Raw genomic sequence first — 20694 nt, forward strand, 5'->3', positions numbered from 1 at the left:
TGAACATGCCTTTGAGTGACAGTGTCAGCAGCGACCCTCATCCCTTACTCCCCTCTGTCCCGACCATTCGTCACAAGGACGGAGGGACAGTGCAGGGCCCCTGTTGCTATTGTCTCACCCGGCCAGGCAGGGAAGCACCGCCAGCACCAGTTGGACTGTGCTTGCTGCCAAGTCTGTTTTCCCTGTGAATACTCGCAGGTGTTTGTTTGTCCGCGAGTGTTGGCGTTTATCTGCACCTCGGCTGTATCACCACGGCAACTGTTCTTTTCGCTAGCGTGTGATGTGGGACAGCCGGACACTGCCACATGGGCACCGGAAACTTATCACCATGTTAAGTGTGTTTCACAAGTACGGATTTTTAACAACTTAAAGTGTCATCAACCCCACACATGACCGGGCGAAAAATTTTAGAGCGCTTACTGCTCCTTTGCTGTAGTTGGTGGTGTACTCCAAGTGACCAACACAGAATACCACATCATTTCTGTCGGAGTACCAAGATTTCGACCTGGTTGTCATTTTGTGTGGACTCTGCTTAAGTTAACCTTGCTGCTGCTGGGGGGGTCTGGCAACACACCCACCCAAATTCACTCGGTATAGTTTGTATGATTACCGCATACCTGCCGAATCTGATAACGCCGTGAAGAGGCACTCAATTCGGTCACTCAACTCGTCCTCCAAATAAAACTTTGAGTGTACCAGGCAGAACAGAAACACACACACACAGATTTTTTGGCACCTTTTTGTCTTGCAGTAGACACAGATCATTCTCAAAGCCAGATGTATCATAGAAATCCACTTTTTTTGCTTTTATATTAATTTTATTGTGCACTTGGAGTCTCCAAGACTGAGTGTAATCTATCCCTCCGGATGTTACAGAGTTACTTTTATGATCTGTTTGGGGGCTATTTTTTACTCCGTTCAGTTTTCTCCATTTTCTATTACCGGAATTTCCGAACTATAAGCCGCTACTTTTTGCTTAAGTTTTGAACCTTGCGGCTTGTCGTCCGGTGCGGTGTATCTATGGATTTTTTGTGATATTTGTGATGACAAGATCACTTTTCTACACTCGCAAAAAGGCTGTGGACCGCTGTTGTGCGGCACCGCTTTTCTGGGCGGAGGGATATGTGACCCGGTCACTGGGGAGAAGAGTGGTGTGTTGATCGCATGTCCATCCGTCAGGCAAATAGTGCCGTATAATTCACACAAAGAAGAGACAGAACGAGATAAAGATGTAAAAACATATTAACACTAACAAAAACATATGTATACACTGAACTTTTTTAGTTTTATAGTGGTACACTTGTTAGGTTATGGATTTTAGTTATTGATCTGACTCCAAATTGCGATCAACACTTAACACATAAATTGCTATGTCCTAATCCACACACTGGCGCACCTAACAATTTTGCGAGTTCGTTCTGTCAAAGAGAAGACCAGTAGATCAATCAGACCAAATTTACCAATTGTTTATTCCTGACAAAGCGCACTAATACAGGCCTGGGTCCCGGGTCCCTCACACTAAAGCTCGTGCGTTTTTGTGACCACCAAAAGACGACACATTCTTCCGGGTTGCCCAGTTTTGAAGAAACACAATATGAATATTAAAGCATGCAAAAAAATGTGAGATGATTGGTCGATGGTCATCTCCTCCCCGTCCAGGTGTTGCTGAGGTCAGGCGGTTGGGTTTTCCCCGCGAAGCCCGGCCACATAGACGTGCTGTTGTTCTCGTTTCTCACCGACCTTGAGGTGTTCTCGTCCGGTACTCCCTATCTGGGCCTATTCCACAACACTTCGAAGAAAACAAGTTCATGCAGTTTGCCTGCACATTCTTCGCCACCCATCAATCCACACGAGCACTCCAATACTAGATATTAATATGATTATAAGTTTAACACAACCTTAAAAAATATGTTTGCAAACTCCCGAAAGCACATTTCCCTTTACACTAAATAAAAAAAGACAAAAGGAATACGGCCATTGGTGCAGCATTTGAAGAAAAAAAAGAGCTCCTCTTCAGTCCTCTCGCGGGGTGCGTTGGCACCTTTATTTGCCACAGACACGTAAATGCATGCCTTGCATGTCAAGCACTCAGCTTCAAAGGATCACGACCCTCGTGAAAGCACGGGAATATTTTTTTTTCAACTCCTCCGTGAACGTGCATTTTCGTTTCGGCATTGCTTGTAAACACTCAGTGTAGACTGGCCAGCCCACCCTACTTTGTAGCAAAGTGACTAGATTTGAGGTTGTATTTGTGAACAATACAGAAAAAACTGGAATTGAGTGAAATGGAACGGAGTGGCAATTGTATTGACAATGTACTGTACATGTATTATGTTTGAGTCAGTCCAACAAAATCCCGGACGATTTTGAAATTCCCCCCGACATTTTTTTTAGGGCTCAAAAGTAGGAAATGTCCAGGAAAAAGAGAACGTCTGGTCACCCTTTGTTAAATTGCTAAGCTAAATTGCTAATAATCTGTGATGATGATGACTGCAAAAACAGCTTATCAAGAAATAATGGTGAAATGATGGATTTAGGGGCTGTTGCAATTTTTACGATAATCACGTTGATATCCAACGATCCATCCATCCATCCATACCGCTTGACCCCACAGGGGTCGCGGGCGTGCTGGAGCCTATCCCGGATGTCATCGGGCAGTAGGCGAGGGACACCCTGAACTGGTTGCCAGCCAATCGCAGGGCACATTGAGACGAACAACCTTCCGCACTCACACCTATGGGCAATTTAGATTGCTCAGTCGGCCTACCAAGCATGTTTTTGGGATGTGGGAGGAAACCGGAGGACCTGGAGAAAACCTACGCAGGCACGGGGAGAACATGCAAACCAGTGCGCCACCATGCCGCCGATCTCCAACTAAAATGTATTATTTACACGGTTATGCTCAGAGGGTGAAGCAGAAACCCATATATATCCAAATACGTTCCTACACGCTACATTTTTGGTCTCCAAACTAATAAATCTGTCAGGATCGGAATAGAGCAGGGCGACCAAATGCAGGATGAGGGGAACAAGACCAACAGAACCGGCAAACTAACATAATTTAACGGAGCGACCGACAGACTGGCTAACCGGAACAGAACTGACAAAGACAGGAACCAAGAAACAAGAAGACATGAGACGACAACAATCCGACAGGGGAGTGAGGGGCAGACAGGACTTAAATACAAGACAGGTAACGAGAGGCAGGTGAGGGTGATCACACTGATCATGGGGTAACACAGGAGGGGAGGTGCGACACGAACAGAAACCATGGTAACATATACACATAATAAAACAACCAGGGACGAGTTGTGACAAAATCAATCTGATTATTGGACACAGCGCAGTTTGAATTGTCCCTGCATTCCCTGAATACGTGCCAGCGCAGAGGACAGACTCCCTGTCGTCATATAGCAAAGACACAAACAGGTGATGAACCATATGCTCTCTGCTCATCCTGTGGACTGTCATTGTTAGCGACGTGCGGTGAGGTTCATGACTGGGGAGGCACTGACGTCACCCCCCCGGGTAAAATTCGTCCGGCACCTAACCGTGTCACAAAAAAGGTTGGGGTACGCTGCTCTAGTGTGGCTTATTCATTATTTAATTTGAACTATTTTAATTAAAATCTCATATCAGCAGTCTTCACACACAAAAACACTCAAGAAAGCACATGGAATCAAAAACTTGTTTTACATCGTGCGTACCACTCCCTTCCGAAGTCCCGTTGTCCGAATCAAACCTTTTAACTCCGGAGTTGCTCTTCCTTTACCGATGACCTCCTGCTTTGACCGAAATTCCATAGTTGAAAATCGTTTGGATATGTAATCCTTCATTGTAAAACGAAATGTAACTCCCCCACCCCCCCCTTTTTACAATTCATTTTACAATGAAGGATTACATATCCAAATGATTTTCAACTATGGATTTTCGGTCGAAGCAGGAGGTCGGGGGAACCCGAATGTAAAATGAAATAAATGGACAACTGCTACTCAGTTGCTCACTGTAAATTTGAACTGGAGATCTCTTATTCTACAGGTAGGTGCATGAAGCATCCCGGGATCACTAACACCCCCAGCCATAAGGCTGGAGAACCTTTTTTGTAGCCTCCGTAAGGTCTCTTTTCAAAGCCGTTTTGTTCATCTTAAGAAACACGACGGTACAGACAGATGATAAAAAACACTAGATATTGAATACATCAGCTTAACTACGGAAATTAGTTAATATAGCCACAGTGTTTGAACACTTAAACAGCGACATAAAGACAGAGCAGTTCTGTCTAACTGCATAGACTGTCAACATAGGCAGCCATGTGATTACGCAATCCTCAGAAGAGGCTAGACAGGAAGTTGGCTCCTCCGAGCGAATCGTCTTCGGTTTTAAAATAACTATAAAAATTCTGCGATTTTGGTTCAAAATGATACACAACTATTGAAATTAAAAGGAAAATGACTTTATAATAAAAACAATTACATTTGTTTTTCCCCTTTTCATGATGGCAGGGGAGGCGTCCGCACGTCCCTGGTCATTGTTATATATGCCAGAAGTACTAATTATCTGGGCTTCTATTGGTGGAGTAAAATTTGCGGAGATAGAGAACATAGCTAATCTAGGATAATCTCTGGTGACCCTAACAGGAAGTAACCAAGTGACCAGGATCTCCCACGCCCTCCTTGTTCCCAACGGCTCTTCCAGTCCCCGCGACATCTTCCACGAGGGAAGATGCTTCTACCCGCCCTCCTCTCTCTCTCTCGTTAAGCCCAAATAGTAAAATGTGATTATTGATTCCAGGTTCACGTTCTTTTATCCCCCTTTGTTTAAGAACCGTCTAAATCCCTTTCATTACTTTTACACATACGTATACATGCTGTACGTTGTTTAAATTTGTTTCTTCATTTCGCTGAAGGAAAGCCAGCATCAGGTTTCTGGGTTTAGTCTGCATGAAATTGAACGAATTTCACAGAAGGTCCATTTAGGGCTGGTTAGAAAGAGACAGCGTTTGTTGTGTGCTTGGCTGCACTTTAAGCAAAGGAATGTGAATGAAGAAGAAGGTGAGGAAGTCATGAGCGGTGTGCGGGAAGATGTAAGCTTCCTGTCAATGCGTCCATGTTTCTGTCTGTGTGATGGAAAACAAACCCTTTTCCTGTCATAAAAACAGTTGAGGGGGAGATTCACTGGTGGTGGTCACTGCGGACATGTGAGCAGCTGTTGTGGTGTGTGTACATTTTGTGTCTGTGCTGGCTTTATACATACAGTAACTGGCGCCCTGAGATACAACATTCCTTTTTCAAATTATCTTTCTTTGTTGAAATGAATAGAAATGCCCTGAATCCATTCCTACTTTTTCCCCCTGCTTCGTGAGCATAGAGGGGAGGGGTAAGCAGTTACACAGGAACCAGGCAAAAGCTGTATACACACTTTGATAAAATAGCCTGCATGTTCCTTCTCCGCAGCCTCCATCTGCTCATGTGGTCACATGGCATCTGTCTGCCTCATAATCCCAAATTTATCTCAATTTATCCTCAAAGTGTTGCATAATTGAGTTGATGAGCGTGTTTGTGCGGTAACCCGAGCTCTTCTTTTTCACCGTCATCTTGTCCTTCTTCTGCGCTCCCAGCCAAGAGGCGAGGAGTGAAAAGAAGCCCGACAACAACTGCGGCTTCCCGCTGCGGTCCTGGCAATCCTCGCACTGGGCCGCAGCCAATAGGCGGCTCATGAAAAGACGAGAGTGGCGGCCAGGAGAAGATGGAGGAGCGTCCCAGACGCGAATGACCCGCTTGGCCCTGGCAGCGGCCTCAGCACCAGTTGTCACCGCCTTAATCCGCCCAGCACGATGACCTCATCGCAGCCAGCCGGCCTCTGTGGCTGGGGTGACCTCACCTACTCGAACAGCGGACACAAACATGCCCAGGCAAGTGTCGCTAACATGGGAAATAGCATTTTGACGTGCAACACCTTGTTCTTCTACTTTAGGCGCTCTCATTACGCAGCGGTCTAACTATTCCTTGAAGATTCTCCCAAATGTGACAGCATTACTGAATTCCACTGATCTTTGTGTGTATTTTGGTGTCTCATCTGGCCTGAAGATGGTGTCAAAATGGATCCTTTTGAGAATATGCCATGAAAATGGATTGCGCAAGGCCCTGTTCATCACCCAACATTTATGTACGTGAAAACCAAAATGAATGAGCAATTACTAATTGCATGCGTCACATATACAGCACAATCATATGCAGATACTTCATTTAACAAAGCTCCATATTGTACATAACATCAGACCCTAAAGAGATGATAAACAAACACAGATGTACACAATGTAAGTGAACGGACAGAAGAACCACGCGCACGCGCACACGCACACGCACGCGCACACACACACACACACACACACACACACACACACACACAGGCAGGCACACACACGTACACGTGCGCGCTATGTGAAAGTAAAGAGACACTTGCTCTTGTTGGCACCTCCTCCCATCACACATACGACGCCCCCACTCTTTCATCCCAGCTGTCACAACTGCAATTACTCTACAAATACACAACACACAAACACACACGTTCACACTCACTCACCCACACACCCCATGCACTTTCTTTCAAACACACACTGCACACTGCACTTTTTGCGCTCACACCTTGTGTGTGTGTGTTTGTTGTCATGATTTAATTAAAAAAATCAAATCATACACAATACAACACTCATAATACTTAAAATACTTTAAAATATGTAATACAACATTTTTTTTCTAACACACACGCACACACATGCACGCACACACACACACACACACACAGCTGAATGAGCATGTGAGGCGGCCAATTGATCAACAGTTGTCGAGACTAGGTTGGTTTGAGCGAGTGGTCAGCCACCACAGTCAATGGTTTTGGGCACCTGAGCCTGCGTAAACTGACACATGTCGCCGGGTGGAGGCCTACACACTGATGACCACGCGTACATTAAAAAACTTCTTCAACAAATGGTCCTCAAAAATTGGACCCTTTTTTTACATTGTGTTTGCCTCATAGCAGAAGTGCCAAAGTCTTTGTGCGTGGCCTTTCATTTGAAAAAGCAAACAAAAGACCAAAATAATGTCGTTCATCTGAAATGAGCTGTCAGTATAGTTCATCCATACAAGATGGTAAGGGAGCTCGACGTCAGTCCGTTCCGTATTAAACCTTCAGCTGTTGCCGTGGTGACAGCTGCCCGGGCGGGTAGAACCAATCAGTCGGAATGCGCTGCAGAGGCTACTGGATGATTTGGAGGGAAGACGGGAACGATATAGTTCCTGCCAGTCACCTTCTCTTGCAGCAAACTCTCCAACGTTTGGGCTTGTTCGAGCAAGCGCAAAGCTGGAATGCTTCAATTTGAGCTGCAGTTGGCGGCAAATGTCTGAGACCATGCCAGAGCCACACAGTCCTCTTAGACCACTTGAAAGCATCTTTAAAGCAAGATGATTGTCACTCAAGCAAATTATTTTTGACATTTCAGCAAACCTCTAAAACTACAATGTAAAACTACAACGTGGTCTACATGTAAAAAAAACCATGGCCTGGTTAAAAAAAAAAAAAAAAAAAAAAAAAAAAACATGCTAAATGGGATGGGAAATACACCTAAAAACACATGGTTAACGCATTTATAAAAACATGTTAAAATGGGGGTGGTTATTGGTTAAAAAAATAAAAACAGTAAACGCTAACGAAAATGTGGTTGAGCAAATAAATAAAACGAGTTAGGAAAAAAGGAAATGGGTAAACTGGTTTACAAAACAACTCCTGTAAAGGTGTCGCCTTCTGGTGGAGTTGCATTGAAATCACTCACGTCTTTTACGTGTGGCTAAATAGCGTCCTCTATCGCGGTATTGCAGTGGTGCGTTCACTTGCATTAGCTGCTGCCCAAATTGACACCGACACAGATACGGCCCGCCCCTTCAGGTGTGCGTCTCCAAACAGGTGGAACCCATTCTCTATCAAATCTGGGCAAATTACGGCCCGCGGGCCACATCCGGCCCTTTGTGCGTCCCTGTCCGGCCCGCATGAGGCCAATCGTAATTTAAAAAAAAAAAAAAAAAAATTTGTGTCGTGCGTACGATACAACTGTTTCGCTTTTATTTTGAAAGGCGTCGCACTTCCGTGTAGCGTACGTGTATGTGAGCTGTGCGTGAAGGTGAACAGTGCGAAGTAATGCTGCCCGAGAAACGCAGGCTGACCCTCAGAAAAAAAAAGGAGCAAGGACAAGGAGCGCCGTGTTTTCAACAAGACATGGACTGCCAAGTATTTCTTTACAGAAATGAAAGGTAAAGCCATGTGCCTGATTTGTGGTACACAGGTCGCTGTGTTTAAAGAATATCATTTGAGTCGCCACTACACGACCAAGCATGAGAAAAAATACATCTGTCTGATAAACAGGGCACATCAGAGGCTGATGCATTGCTAGCAAAACTGCAAGCCCAACAAGGACTTTTTATCAAACTTCACACCCATTGATGGAGCGGCTTTGTCATTTGAGGAAAAGTTAAAGAAGTTAAGAATAAATTGTACTGATTAATAATTGTTTTTTTATTTGACCTTTACACCACAATTTCACATAGCTTAATATAAATATAAACAGAATAATTGTATTGTTCTAATTACCAGTACCAACTATTTAAAATAAATAATTTAGTGCATTTTACAATGGAAGAAAATTGAGCAGGTTTAAGTTATCGTAGGTGTGGCCCTCTGACACAACTCAGGTTTTTCATGTGGCCCCTTGTAAAAATTAATTGCCCACCCCTGCTCTAAATGATCAGCACCAACCCCACTGCTTTCCAAACAAACATGAAATGTAACCTTCAACTCAAGCTAGCATGTCAAGATTTCCAGTTTAATCAAAAATTGACATAGATACTGAAGTGTTTTTTTTAAAACTTTACTCTACCAAGTATGTATTCTAAAAGACTACATTCAAAACATGGCATTTACTCACCTACGGGTGGGAGCCACCATTTTTGCTCTCTAGAATATGGCGTTAGGGTTAGGGAAGCCTAACTGCAAACAATAACATTGTTTTATGTTCCTCCCGGCATCAAGCAGTCATATCCAAATGGGAAGTGAGCAAACAGAAAAGAGCTCATGCATGATGCGCCGCCACGTTGAAATTGCCAGATGGAAACGGCTTGTTCTCACTTAGGCATGACGTTGTCTCGCTGGCAGGTAAAATGGCTCCATCCTCCAGTTTGTTGTCGAGATCCTAATAGTCAAGTTGGTGCTTAAAATGGGCCTCCACTGCAGAAAGAAAGGGGGAGGGAGGTGTCACAAACACAAATAACATGCAAATAACATACTTCAATGTAATGCTACCAAAATGTGCACACTCCAAAGAGCAGCTTTGTGCATATTTAGATTGCTCAGCGGGCATGCAGGAATGAGCAGAGATGCTTTTCCCACTGGTGTCTCATGCTTATCACGCCGCCGAGCCCGCGCCTATCGGATGCCGGATCTGATGCCTCCTCTGAGCTGCACGCTTTTTAACTTCAGATCCATGTGCGTGTATAATCTCTTCAAATGGATGACTAAAGTTAAGCAGGAGGCCACCCGGCTGGAGATGGAACATACCGGCATACTCTTGAGGGAGCATTGGGCAGCCGATGAATGTGTGAAATGCCGCTATCCAGCCTGTCCGCTCCTTCTCGCTCTCACAGGCAAAAAGATAGGTCCTGTCCGGCGTGGCCACAGTGATTCCGTACTGCCAGCGTGAGCTGTGAACACCCGGCGGGAGGCCCGGCAGGACGTCGTAGCCGTTTTCCTGACTGCCGATGAAGACCTGGCCTCGCGCGTAGGCGTCCTTGCAAAGCAGGCAGTCGCGTCAGCCCAAAAGACATGAGTCGGGAAGGTGGTGCCGGCGGACCCACCAGGGGATCTTTGAAGTACATGAGCCTCCTCTCATCCATGCAGAACCATCTCTTCTTAAAGCCCTCTGTGTGCTGCACATGCGAGAACCATGATGAGGCGTAATTTTACTGCGTATGGGCGAGAACGACCGACTTCACCTTGGGACCGGTCTTCTCCATAAAGCCCTGTTTCACATAGTCCCTGGTTAACTTGGGCAGCAGCTGGAAGAACAGAACAAGAAAAAGAGTTGATTGATGTCATTAGTCGATTGCCGATGAGCAGCCGTCGCAAGACTTACGTCAGCCACAGGAGCTCCGGGGAAGGCCACCCGCAGTAAACTCAATCTGGCCGCTCGGATGGCATTGAACCAGTCCACCATTTCCTTTGGAGAACGACACTTTCCTCACCAAGTCGCTCAAAGCGCAAAATCACAAGCGCCGGATCGAGAGCCAGAGCCACTGTGGCCTCGCCGCGTGAAATTCATGTCAATCGTAAGCAGACTTTCCAAAAGCCTCGCGAGGTTCCGCTGTTGGCCTAAAAGACACAGTTGGCCATTTTGCCATTTCCAGGTGTCTGTGTTGTCGAGATGTCGGCTGATTGCAGCACGGCAGTTGTCGAGGTGAAATTTGGCAGGCAGCCCTAACCGTGAGCGGCCACACCGGCCGATTCCCAAAAAGTCTGCCGTTTTGATTGCAAGCGTCCGTTTGGGGGAGGGCCTTGGGAGCAAACTAGTGCGAATCGATTTCTTCGATTGTTATCAGATTGGAATGACGTACTGTAGTTCAGACAGACGACAGGCAGTAAATGACTCCAAGTTTGGCTGTAGAGCACAAACCTCCTTTGAATGGGCGCTCGATGAACGTCATCCGTAGGTGCCAATCTCGGCGAATGCGCGCAGCTGCATTAAGCGGCATTGAATTGCGCATAGCTAGCGGCGCACCTTGCCATCCTCGTGGTAGACAAAGAGATTGCGAGGGTTCTCATCCTTCAGGTAGCTTATCTGAAGACCGTGGGCTGTGCCAATTTTAACGGGCTGGAAGGTGGTGTTCAGTGTAGCAATGCTCATGATCGCTTTGGGCTCTCTCCCCTGTACAATATACAAAAAAATGGCTGCATTTGTCCAACATTTGTCTACTGCTGAAGTTCCGCTTTCTATCTATAAATGCATTTGCAGTATTTGTCTCTTCTACAAGAAGCTCACACGACAATCTTCACCACTCACATCGTGCTTGTTGAAATACTTGAGCACCCCCTCTTGTTCGCACAGGACGAATTTTCGGCTGAGATACTGTCCGTTATTTTTGCCTCGTTTCCATAGAAACCCCTCCCGGTAGCCTAACACACAACGACACCACAGTGCGGGATTATATTCCGGGCGCCGCAACAGGAGCTGCAAACATCCCGACACATAAATACAGTTGGTCAAACGCCATGTGGCCACCGTTCTGCAAGTAACAATAGTATTTTTGTGTGCGCAGGCAGCATCTTCACATGGAGCGTGAGCACACTCCGCCTTACTCTTAAGATGTGAAAATATCCCAAAGACGCCTTGTTTTTCTTTTGTGGCAAACACTGGGCTTTGCCCCGTTACGTGCGCGCTCACTGAAATCGACTGGACCCATCGTATTTGTTTCCAACGCTCCAAGTGTGTGCAAACCAGAAATTGCACTGCAGGAAGATGTGGCTTATCGTTGCATAACACAGGCCCCGACACCACAGAGACAAAAGCGACAGCGTCATCTTCTTCCTTTCGAGTGTGCTGCAAGTCTGAAATGGATGATAATGCGCTTCCTTCCCCTGCAAAGAGTGTACAAGGGAAGCGTGGCATGTCGGATTATCCATTGGGATCGGCCATTCGGAACACGCAGAGTCACTTGCAAACGGTGCCCCGTTCTTCCTGGCAGCCGCATTACTGAATAGCACAATGAGACAAGGAGCTACTGACGGAGGATGGCCGCACTGAGCAAGGGTGGACCAATCAGATCCACATGCTCCACTTGGATCAGTTTGGTTAGCCTAATACTAGCAAACAAGGTAAAAAGCCGCAAAACCAAATAGCATTCGCGTCAACCGGTTCAAACGCAAACTGTGGATCGACACAAACACCAATTCGATTCATGTCCCGTGGACAGATGACTTGAGACTTCAAGTGTCGTTGATGATGAACACAAACCCAAAGGAGGAAGTAGTTTACTTTGGTTGTGCTTCAACTGAAAGATTTGCATCTCCCAGACATTCTCTGGTGCACGTAGATTAAAAAAAGAAGAAGAAGAATTAGAGAAAGTACACATCTTTAAAGAAAGGGGTGCTTGAGGAGAGTGACACATGGCTGGCCTACAGCATACAGGCATGAACTCTTACCTACTGAGTAGGACTCCTGCCTACCCCCCGGCATGAACTCCTTCCTCTCGTACTTGGCGCGGATCCACTGCTCTCGTAAAAGCCTGCCGAACCAGACGACAATTGTTAGGTTTCATTGTTGATTGCGGTGCATTCCAAACCTTAACTTTGTTATCCTTGTAAGATACGAGTAGCCCGACTTGTTAGTTTTCCAAGACGCCTACGGACAAAAGTTTGGCATGTCACTCACGCACAGTCTTTGGGAGTGGGCCGAAAGTAGAACGCGGGGACCGTCTGCTCGTAAGTAGCCTTGGCTGCGTGGTTGCCCACTGAGTCCATCAACTGCATGAAGGAAGGAAGACAGAAATGTCATGTTTGGCGACAATATGCGTGCAAGCTGCTCCAGCATGCATGCTTTTTTTTTTTCACTGGAAAAAAACAGCGTTCACCTCCAGTTGTGCTGTGGTCCATGGGTCCAGCAGGAGAGACTTCACCTTGCTGATGTGTGCGATGTTTCTGTGAAGGCCTGAGCAGCTGTGGCACACAAACACGCCGAGAGTGTACGATGCCCACTCTGGAGCTACAACACGCACACACATGCGCACGCGCGCACGCGCGCACGCACGCACGCACGCACGCACACGCACACGCACACACGCACACGAAATGTTTTGACTTCTAGTCCAGGGTATTCTGGCAAAATCTCTTATGAACAGTCAGTCTTTGAAGTGCCCTTGTAAAGTGCCAAAAAGTAGTCCGAAATTGCCACTCATGGAAATGGGGCTCTTAGTCATAGAACAGTGCCCTCCATAATTATTGGCTTCAAATGAATTCCAGTTGAACTGCAAAAGCGTACTTTCGCACGCAAAATTGTAGAAAGGCTTGAACAGATACAGAATCAAGATACTCCCATGAGCACCTCTATCCCCAGACCTCAATCCCATGAGAACCTGTGGAGAAGACCCAGGTTGTGGCATGATTTTGAGATATTGTGCGAAGAGGAACAGTTGAAAATCACTCTTTCTGTACTCTGTCACCTCGAGAAACAATATTGGAGAAGAGCAGGTGCCGTTTTGTTGCCTGCAAAGTATTAACAGACGTGCTTTGGAGTACATATAAGAATTATTTCATAATTTAATATTTTGTTACCACTGAATAAATATGCTTGATTTGTTTTTCATTTTGGTGTACGTCCATATTATTTACGGGGATAAAATTAATTCATCAAGAGCTAAAGAACACAACGGGTGCCAATGATTATGAGAGCGGTGGATATAATTGATATCTTTTGATGTATGAGCTTCTCCTTGAGCAGCAAAAACAAAAAACCCTTAGGTGTTTTTTGATGGAGCTATAGAAGTGACCAAAAATAATAAGAAGGCACAATTAGTTGAAAGTGCACACAAAAAGCACTGTGAAACGATACAATTATTTAAAACAATTCCCCCAAATTTATGTTTGTCATTTTTCTAAATGCATCATGATGCATATCGTTAGCAAGCTATTGTTGGTAGGTCTGCGGCCTCGGTGTGCGTGCGTTTGATAGGAAGTCATTTCAGGGGTGGCGCGCTGAAGTCACTCAGCAGCTGTCTTCTATCATCGTCAGCGCCCTACTTAAGACATACTCAATACTCAACCACCTGCCTAATTTTACGACTTTAGTCAATCCTGGACCTGCTTTAGCTCCCTCGTCACAGCCTGTCACCTTGCCTACGCAGCAAACGCAAATTGGTAATTATCTCCACTGATAAACATTTGTTTGTTATGCATTTGGGTCCTCCCGGAACACGGACAATTCTATAAGCTTCTGGAGGGGTACAACATGTTATTGTTGCTCATGTGTTTATGTGAGACAAAAGCACGTATCTACCTGTCGCTCCACAGTCCGCACAGTGACTATTTCCTGGTTTGTTCAGAAGTTCCATCAGCCTCTTTCTGCTGTTTTCTCGCTCTGAAAACATCTTCAAGGCGACTCTCCTCGCCGGGTTACAAAGTTCAACTCCCGTATGACCAGAAGACGCCGCTTTACGCACAGGCTGCACAGAGGTAGGGAAGCTCGACGAAAGCGAACGAGAGTCCTCTAGCGTCATTAGCGTGTATTGCATTGAGATTGCAATTGGACCGGGGCCCTCAGTTTACGAGTTTCCAAATGCTTATGTAAACCGCAAGGCAGTTGTAAATACTTTTATGAAAACTAAAAAAACCACTTAAATGTAATTGAAATGTGAAACGTTAGACGGAGCTGTAACTGAGCAGCAGTTAGCGTTTCAGCAATCTGGTTGTTTTAAGGAAATAACTGACAGTGATGTAAATTCACATTGACCATTAAAAATATATGTATACTTTTTTGGATGAGAGTAGCAAATGTGAATTGTTGTACATGTATTCCAAATAGATGTCTTAACGAGACAGTTTTCTTCTTGTGGTAAAGCCAAACTTGCATCTAACGTAGTAACGGCTTAGTTGGCACGTCTGCCTCAGAGCTGTGAGGTTGAAGGGTCAAAGCTGGTCAAGACAGAGCACTGTAGAAAATCGTTTAATTTAATCCTACTGCTTGGAGGAGGTTACAAACGACTTGTGTAGAAATCATAAAACCAAGTAACCACTGGTAATGTTTCATAAGTTTTATTTTTCAAACTCTAAAAGTCAATACAGAGTAAAGGATCATCGTCTCATTGGACTCATCAGAACCAACAGAATTTACAAGAAACTTGTACTGACAGAAAAAAAAATCCAAGAGGACAACATGTTTTACAACTTTGTTTTCTTGTAAATTTGCAATAATAAAAAAAGAAATAGCATTCAAAGATTTTTATCTGGATGAGTTAGAGCTGGAGCGAGAGCGATGACGCCTGCGACCGGGTGATCGGGAACGAGAGCGGCGGCGGGCTGGCGAACGCCTCCTCGGAGAGCGGGACCTCAAAGGACGTTGGAAAAAAACATGTCAAAAGAAGCCTCCGAGAAGAGCTCAAGGTAAGTCAAAAGTGGTGGCAGTGTTTCTTTCACACAAGCACAAATGGAAACTGTTCATTAAATCTGGGTAAAAAAATTCTATGTAATCTGTTTTGAATCAATACCATTAAAATTTGACAATCGATTCATAGGACATTAATTTGATAATTGTAATACACCCATGGTGCGCACTGGAGTTAATTTTCTGCCGCAGGCCCACATATATCTCGTGCGCGATGACGTCATGCGTGAAGACATTCAAGCGCAAATTCACAAAATGGCGGAGGCAGGTAAAACACCGCTCAGCAAGTCGTCCCAGCTGAAGTTTGGATCAATTTCGCATTTAATGGGCGGGAAACTATTTTGGCGCTCTAGTTCTTTGGCCTTTTGTCCACCGTACTACTCTCGGATGACTTCCCAAACGATTGGCTGATTAAAAAGGAGCGTTGGGTGAGGAAGACTGACCTTCTCCTCATGCGGGGTGGGCTGCGTCGCCACATGGGCGGGGGAGGTGGCATTCTGCGAGGGGGAGACAGGCGACGGGGCGGAGGACGGACCCTCTGGGGCAGCACGGCGGCCGCTGTGATCTCCTGTCCATCAATCTGACCTATGAAGGCAACAATTCGGCCAAGACAAATCTTTTTCACAAGGACAAATATTTGACGGAGATGTACTAAGCCGCCCGCGCCTTATCCCGCCAGCTGACAACATCGTTAGACCGCAAACGATACCTCCGTCCATGTACTTGAGAGCCTTCTGGGCCTCTTCGGGGCTCTCGTACTCGACGTACGCGAAGCCCTTGGACATGTGCGGGACCTGCCTCTCCATCGGCATCTCCACCGACTTGATTTTGCCGTAGGTGGCAAAGATCTCCTGGATGTGATCCTGTGTGCCAGCGAGAAGAAAACCGGACACTTATCATTTTTCTGTTATGGACAGCGGGGCAAGTGTTTGAGTGTCAAAAGGGCAGACCTTGGTGACATTCCTGGTCAGCCGCCCCAAGTGAACCTTGGTTGGTTTGGGGCTGGGGGTTCTTTTCCTTCTCTCTTTTTCTTTATCTTTCTCCTTATCCTTTTCTTCTCCCCTCTTCTGTGTTTTGGACCTGTACATTCACGCCGTCAACAACAAGGGTGATGGTCATGCCAAAGAAGTTCAACTCGGGGCGGAATATCAAGCCAGACTCACGCTGAGCGGGAGCGGCGGCGGGCGTCATGGCGCCGGCGGCTGGGGCTGGGGGAGCCTGAGGAGCTGGACGAGGAGGAGGATCGCGAGCTGGAGGAGCCAGAGCGGCTGCTTCCGGACGAGCTGGAGCCACTGGATGAGCCCGAGCTGGAACCCGAACTGCTGCTGGAAGAGGAGCTCGATCGGGACCTGATTGTAAACGTGGCTGGTCAGCGTGTAGCTCATTTATGAGGGACGAACTGGGTCAAGCACCCCACGAGCGCTACGGTGTCGACCTCGAGCTGAATTTTCTCAACCTGCGAGTGATTCCACCACAGAAGAGTGCCAAGGATGGCAAAAAGGCCAATCACACAGGTAGGGCTGCGACTAGTGAATATTTTCAGAATCACTTATTCTAGTTCTCTGAATGATCTGATCAAAACAGTTTTTACGTTTTGAAGCAACAAAATGTATGGCAGGTGCAAGTAATGTCCTTGTCCACACTGTAATATATTTGTGACTGTGCAGCTTACGTATGTGCTTACACATATTAATTTGGTTGAAGTTGGATCAATTTTGTTCCCTACGAAATTGACTTTGTATGTTTAATTCACCAATGATTTGTGGTTGCATGCTTCAGACCTGCTGCTGCTGCTTCCAGTGGAGGCGCTGCGGCGCTTCTTCGCTTTCTCACGTCCTCTGTCCTTTTCGCCGTCCTTGCCGGCAGATTTTTCTTTAGCTCGATCTTTAGTTTTCTCCTCTTCCTTGCGCTTAGTAGGAGATGGAGCCCTTACCGGGAAAAAAATTATTAATGCTGGATATGTTCTTGAAATAAGTATTCTGTGGTTTTCTGTTTTTAAGCATCTCCCCCCCCCCCATGCTTGTGGGAGACAACTCCACCGCCTCTTCTGAGATTTACTTTATTTTTCCAGACTTTTTTTTCTTGTCAATAACTGAAGTATTTATTGATTGAAACAGAAATCCAAGCTATTAGGAACACCTCAACATAACGATAATGACAATTATTATTACTGTTACAATTAAGAATATGTTTTTACATAACTACCTGGCCGGCGTCGTCAAGCAAACACGATTTTACAATCTACGTACAGCGCTTGCACCAAATTAATTTAGTAGCGCATTATCAATTAACATGGCCGTATGGCTACATGCTAGCTAGCTAGCTACACAAGTTTAACAAATTTTCAAAAATCGTTTTCGGTATAACAAAGTATTGTCAATTTGAGGAACTTAAATTTAGAAAGGCAACACCTGAATACGGTAAAATAACATAGGTAGCAAATAATTTAAACACTGGAGGGAAAAAAATCAAACGCGCCGCCATTGAATTTCATTGAGGCCGATTCAAATCAGCAGACGGACTCCACGGCGCTTTTAACAAATCATTAAAATCTCGTCATAGGAAATATGTATAACATCGCGCTACATGGGAAATCGTTGAATGTAATGAGAATCAGCAAATATCATTATGATCTTAATTGTAACTATTGAATAAAATAGTAAACTTACATGTCTTTTGTTACTGGTAGTACAATTCCGTGCAACGACAGGCCTCGGGAAATGTCGCTGGCTGATGACGACACGACTCGGAAATGACGCCAATACCTGAGCGCCACTTTCGACATTTGTTTATGTCCGGGCTCCTCAATACGAATAAATAAATGAATAAAACGAAACGTTAGCTTGGCGACGGAGCAATTTCGAATGAGGCTCGTCTCGAATGTAACCGAGTGTTTTTGTTCTTTTTTTTTACTGCAGGTAAGTGCTCGACGCTAAGCTTTCGCCCTGTATTGATTTTGTACATCACAGCAGGGTTTGATGGGTACTGGAGCATTCACATCGGCTTTTGTGATGTATAGCTGTTTGAGTAAATTCTTTACAAAATACACTATGTGTTAGGGCTTGGTAAACATTTTGTCTAGGGCTGATGTTGAAGCCACGAGCTGTTCATTGATGCAGTACGTTCTCTATCAAGAACTGTTTCTTCAATAGATGGAAAACCAATGATGTGGTGTGCTTTGGATCACACGATGTTCCCTTCCACAGATACAAACCGCGCCATGGGTCGTCTGGACGCCGCCGCCAAGCGCAAAGTGGTGGAGCTGAGGAAAGCTGGCCTGAGTTTCCGCAAGATTAAGGCCGTGCTGGAGCTGGAGAACATTAAGGTCTCGGCGCAGGCCATCTACCTGTTCCTTAGGGAGTTCCAAGGCAGACGACCGGGCAGAGTCAGGCCTCCGGAGGCTGGGAGCAACGCAGCAGCGCCGGCGCCCCTGCAAAATCTTGTCGGGAGACTGCAGGAGACCTGGAGCGGCATAGGGCTGCAACACCTGCTACGGGATGCATCGCGCAACGCCAGCTTGAGCAAGTTGGCCAAGCGGGCATCCACGCAAGCAAATGTCGATGCCAAAGCGTCCCGCTGTGTGGAAAGCGGGGTAGAGACTGAAACGCACCAGAGACAGCAGCGACAGAAGCTGCAGCAGCGGCGGCAGTGTGTGGACGATACCGACGTCCAGATCGTGAGCGTCACGTCTCTTGCGCAGTGTCAGCAAAGCCCCGAGAGCAGTGCGGCGACTTGTCCTGTAACAGCGTCTGTGGCCTTGGCCAGGAGGAGGGTGACGCCCTCCCCCGCCACCAGTTCTATAATGGCCCGTAAACGCATTTTGGATAAAGCGCTGATGCACAGGATGAAGGTCCGATTGTTTGCATTCTTGCCTGTGTCAACAAGCCTGGACATCATTTGAATTTGATCCCACCAGGTGACATCACTATTGAGAGAACACGCACATGTCCAAAGACAGCAACAACAACCACCACCACCACCGCCATCAGCATCATCATCATCAGCACCAGCAGCAGCAACAACAACAGCACCAGCAGCAGCAACAACAACAGCACCAACATATTATGATCTGACCGCAGAAAAGGTGAGAAAATGAAGGATACGTGATGAGATATGCTTTGGATCATGTGTCCTACCTATCCATAGATAGACAAATGAATTAACAGAAAAATGACATGAGTGTGCCGTGTATGCTGTGGTATGCTTTGGATCATGAGCTGATCACTTCCCTGGACTAGTCTCGATGCGATTGTGATTGCACATGCAATAATTAAGTGTCCTCTTTTTAGAGATGGACAGTACATGACACATGATGTGCTATTGTTTGCTTTGTGTTCTTTTACTGATATAGATGGATGTGCTTTATAAGTCCCTGGAAAGAAATTAATACACTTCATTGATTTTTAAATTTTTTTTCTTTTTTTGGAGGGGGGTGATTTTGCAAGACATTTCCACTATGATATCAGCCAAAATATAGAGTCTTGTTTCAATCTCATTTCTCAGTCCACACTGGAAGATGGCGGTACAGACATGACCAGACGGTTTGTCCCACAGAGGCCGGGTCTGTCTGTGCGCTCCCTTCACACGGCGCCTCGAGTTGAAATCCAGCTCGCCGGCCGTTCGGCGGCTCCATTAACGTCACCCGGGGGCGCCGTCCTCCACGCGCGGACCTCTGCTGGTGAGCCGAGCCGAGATACCGGGGCGGGGGGCGCTCTTCAGGATCAGATCCGGGCGCTGGGTTGCGAGGTGCACAGCCTGGGCCTGGCTGTCAAGATGCTGGCGGAGCAGCAGAGCCGCTTGGAGACGGAGCAGGCGCAGCAGACTCACATCCAGAAGCAGATCCTTGGCGTGCTGCAGACCCTGGCGTCCAAAGCGAGACCCTGCGGGAACACCCGGCAAACGCTGAGCAAAACCCCCTCCCCTTCTTGTTTGTCCACCACCTCTTCCGCCTTCAACCAAGACACCTTCAACTTTAACCGAGTCACCTTGGGCCGGTGCAGCCAAACCCAAACGGCCTACGACTCACTGGAGAGTCTGGAACCTGTCGAGCCCTTCAAACTGGCCATCCTGAGCCCCGACGGCACGGACGGCTTCCCGCCGTGTAGCAGCACCGAGAACCTCCTGCTCACTCACACACACTCGCACACGCAGCAAGCGTACCCGGCGGGCCCGTACCCTCAACAAAACTGCCAGACTCCCTTGGCGCCCTACGCCCAGTCATACGCACCCGACTATGAGCGCTCGCATCCGCAGGGATTCAGCAAGACGGACGATTTCCGGACTATGCAGGATCAACACCTCAATATTATCAAAGTTGAAGGACCCTAGCCTGAGTGTAGCCTCTTATTGGATTGGACATATTTATTTCCTAAGTACAATGGAAGTGCGACTGCCAATTGTTTTCCAAAATAAAAATGCCACAGGAAATAGTGGAACAGTCCACGGAGTTGGTCGGTTGTGGAAGATGTACAAATATGAACAAATATTTTTTTTGCTATTAT

At 46.3% G+C, this 20694-nt stretch overlaps 3 protein-coding genes across 11 annotated transcripts; 1 reads left to right on the forward strand and 2 right to left on the reverse strand.

Annotated features, from left to right (window-relative positions):
• Nucleotides 1-8550: 8550 nt before the first annotated feature.
• Nucleotides 8551-14278, reverse strand: LOC148383219 (arf-GAP with dual PH domain-containing protein 1-like). Of its 3 annotated transcripts, none has more exons than XM_088357079.1 (11): nt 14090-14278; nt 12669-12753; nt 12470-12561; nt 12241-12323; nt 11102-11214; nt 10820-10966; nt 10178-10261; nt 10038-10100; nt 9900-9971; nt 9604-9832; nt 8551-9273 (listed from the first exon to the last, which is right to left on the reverse strand). In XM_088357079.1, the coding sequence occupies exons 3-11, from the start codon at nt 12556-12558 to the stop codon at nt 9239-9241; spliced, it is 915 nt and encodes a 304-aa protein (XP_088213205.1). In that variant the 5' UTR covers nt 12559-12561; nt 12669-12753; nt 14090-14278; the 3' UTR covers nt 8551-9238. The 3 variants fall into 3 exon arrangements, with proteins under 3 accessions (XP_088213205.1, XP_088213203.1, XP_088213204.1); XM_088357077.1 differs by having other exon boundaries at nt 12669-12799; XM_088357078.1 differs by lacking the exons at nt 12241-12323; nt 12470-12561; nt 12669-12753; nt 14090-14278 and having other exon boundaries at nt 11102-11959.
• On the forward strand, nt 13810-20633 carry LOC148383220 (uncharacterized). 6 transcript variants are annotated; one of them, XM_088357070.1, is made up of 7 exons: nt 13810-13950; nt 14104-14265; nt 15049-15192; nt 16301-16707; nt 18400-19043; nt 19110-19277; nt 19697-20633. In XM_088357070.1, exons 4-7 carry the CDS (start codon nt 16581-16583, stop codon nt 20519-20521), a joined length of 1764 nt encoding a protein of 587 aa, XP_088213196.1. In that variant the 5' UTR covers nt 13810-13950; nt 14104-14265; nt 15049-15192; nt 16301-16580; the 3' UTR covers nt 20522-20633. The 6 variants fall into 6 exon arrangements, with proteins under 6 accessions (XP_088213196.1, XP_088213200.1, XP_088213202.1 ...); XM_088357074.1 differs by having other exon boundaries at nt 19748-20633; XM_088357072.1 differs by having other exon boundaries at nt 13818-13950; nt 14188-14265.
• On the reverse strand, nt 14829-17993 carry rnps1 (RNA binding protein S1, serine-rich domain). Of its 2 annotated transcripts, none has more exons than XM_088357081.1 (7): nt 17863-17993; nt 16975-17121; nt 16357-16515; nt 16144-16273; nt 15903-16056; nt 15637-15778; nt 14829-15137 (listed from the first exon to the last, which is right to left on the reverse strand). In XM_088357081.1, exons 1-7 carry the CDS (start codon nt 17976-17978, stop codon nt 15032-15034), a joined length of 954 nt encoding a protein of 317 aa, XP_088213207.1. In that variant the 5' UTR covers nt 17979-17993; the 3' UTR covers nt 14829-15031. The 2 variants fall into 2 exon arrangements, with proteins under 2 accessions (XP_088213207.1, XP_088213206.1); XM_088357080.1 differs by having other exon boundaries at nt 16357-16542.
• Nucleotides 20634-20694: the final 61 nt, after the last annotated feature.

The sequence above is a fragment of the Syngnathus floridae genome, chromosome 17 (assembly GCF_059516105.1).
Source record: "Syngnathus floridae isolate MCC-2025c chromosome 17, RoL_Sflo_1.0, whole genome shotgun sequence".
NCBI lineage: Eukaryota > Metazoa > Chordata > Actinopteri > Syngnathiformes > Syngnathidae > Syngnathus > Syngnathus floridae.

Bases quoted from the DNA above. Each gene is read 5' to 3' on its own strand.
- LOC148383219 (XM_088357078.1), bottom strand. From the start codon at position 11,707: ATGCCACGCTTCCCTTGTACACTCTTTGCAGGGGAAGGAAGCGCATTA. The intron at 10,967-11,101 runs GTGAGTGGTGAA...TATATTGTACAG, and splicing joins AGTATTTCAACAAGCACGAT to GGGAGAGAGCCCAAAGCGAT. The intron at 10,101-10,177 runs GTAAGTCTTGCG...CTGTTCTTCCAG, and splicing joins CCGGAGCTCCTGTGGCTGAC to CTGCTGCCCAAGTTAACCAG.
- LOC148383220 (XM_088357070.1), top strand. From the start codon at position 16,581: ATGAGGGACGAACTGGGTCAAGCACCCCACGAGCGCTACGGTGTCGAC. The intron at 16,708-18,399 runs GTAGGGCTGCGA...TCCCTTCCACAG, and splicing joins CAAAAAGGCCAATCACACAG to ATACAAACCGCGCCATGGGT. The intron at 19,044-19,109 runs GTCCGATTGTTT...TGATCCCACCAG, and splicing joins CGCTGATGCACAGGATGAAG to GTGACATCACTATTGAGAGA.
- rnps1 (XM_088357080.1), bottom strand. From the start codon at position 17,978: ATGTCGAAAGTGGCGCTCAGGTATTGGCGTCATTTCCGAGTCGTGTCG. The intron at 17,122-17,862 runs GTAAGTTTACTA...TTTCCCGGTAAG, and splicing joins CTACCAGTAACAAAAGACAT to GGCTCCATCTCCTACTAAGC. The intron at 16,543-16,974 runs GTCTGAAGCATG...GTTTACAATCAG, and splicing joins ACTGGAAGCAGCAGCAGCAG to GTCCCGATCGAGCTCCTCTT.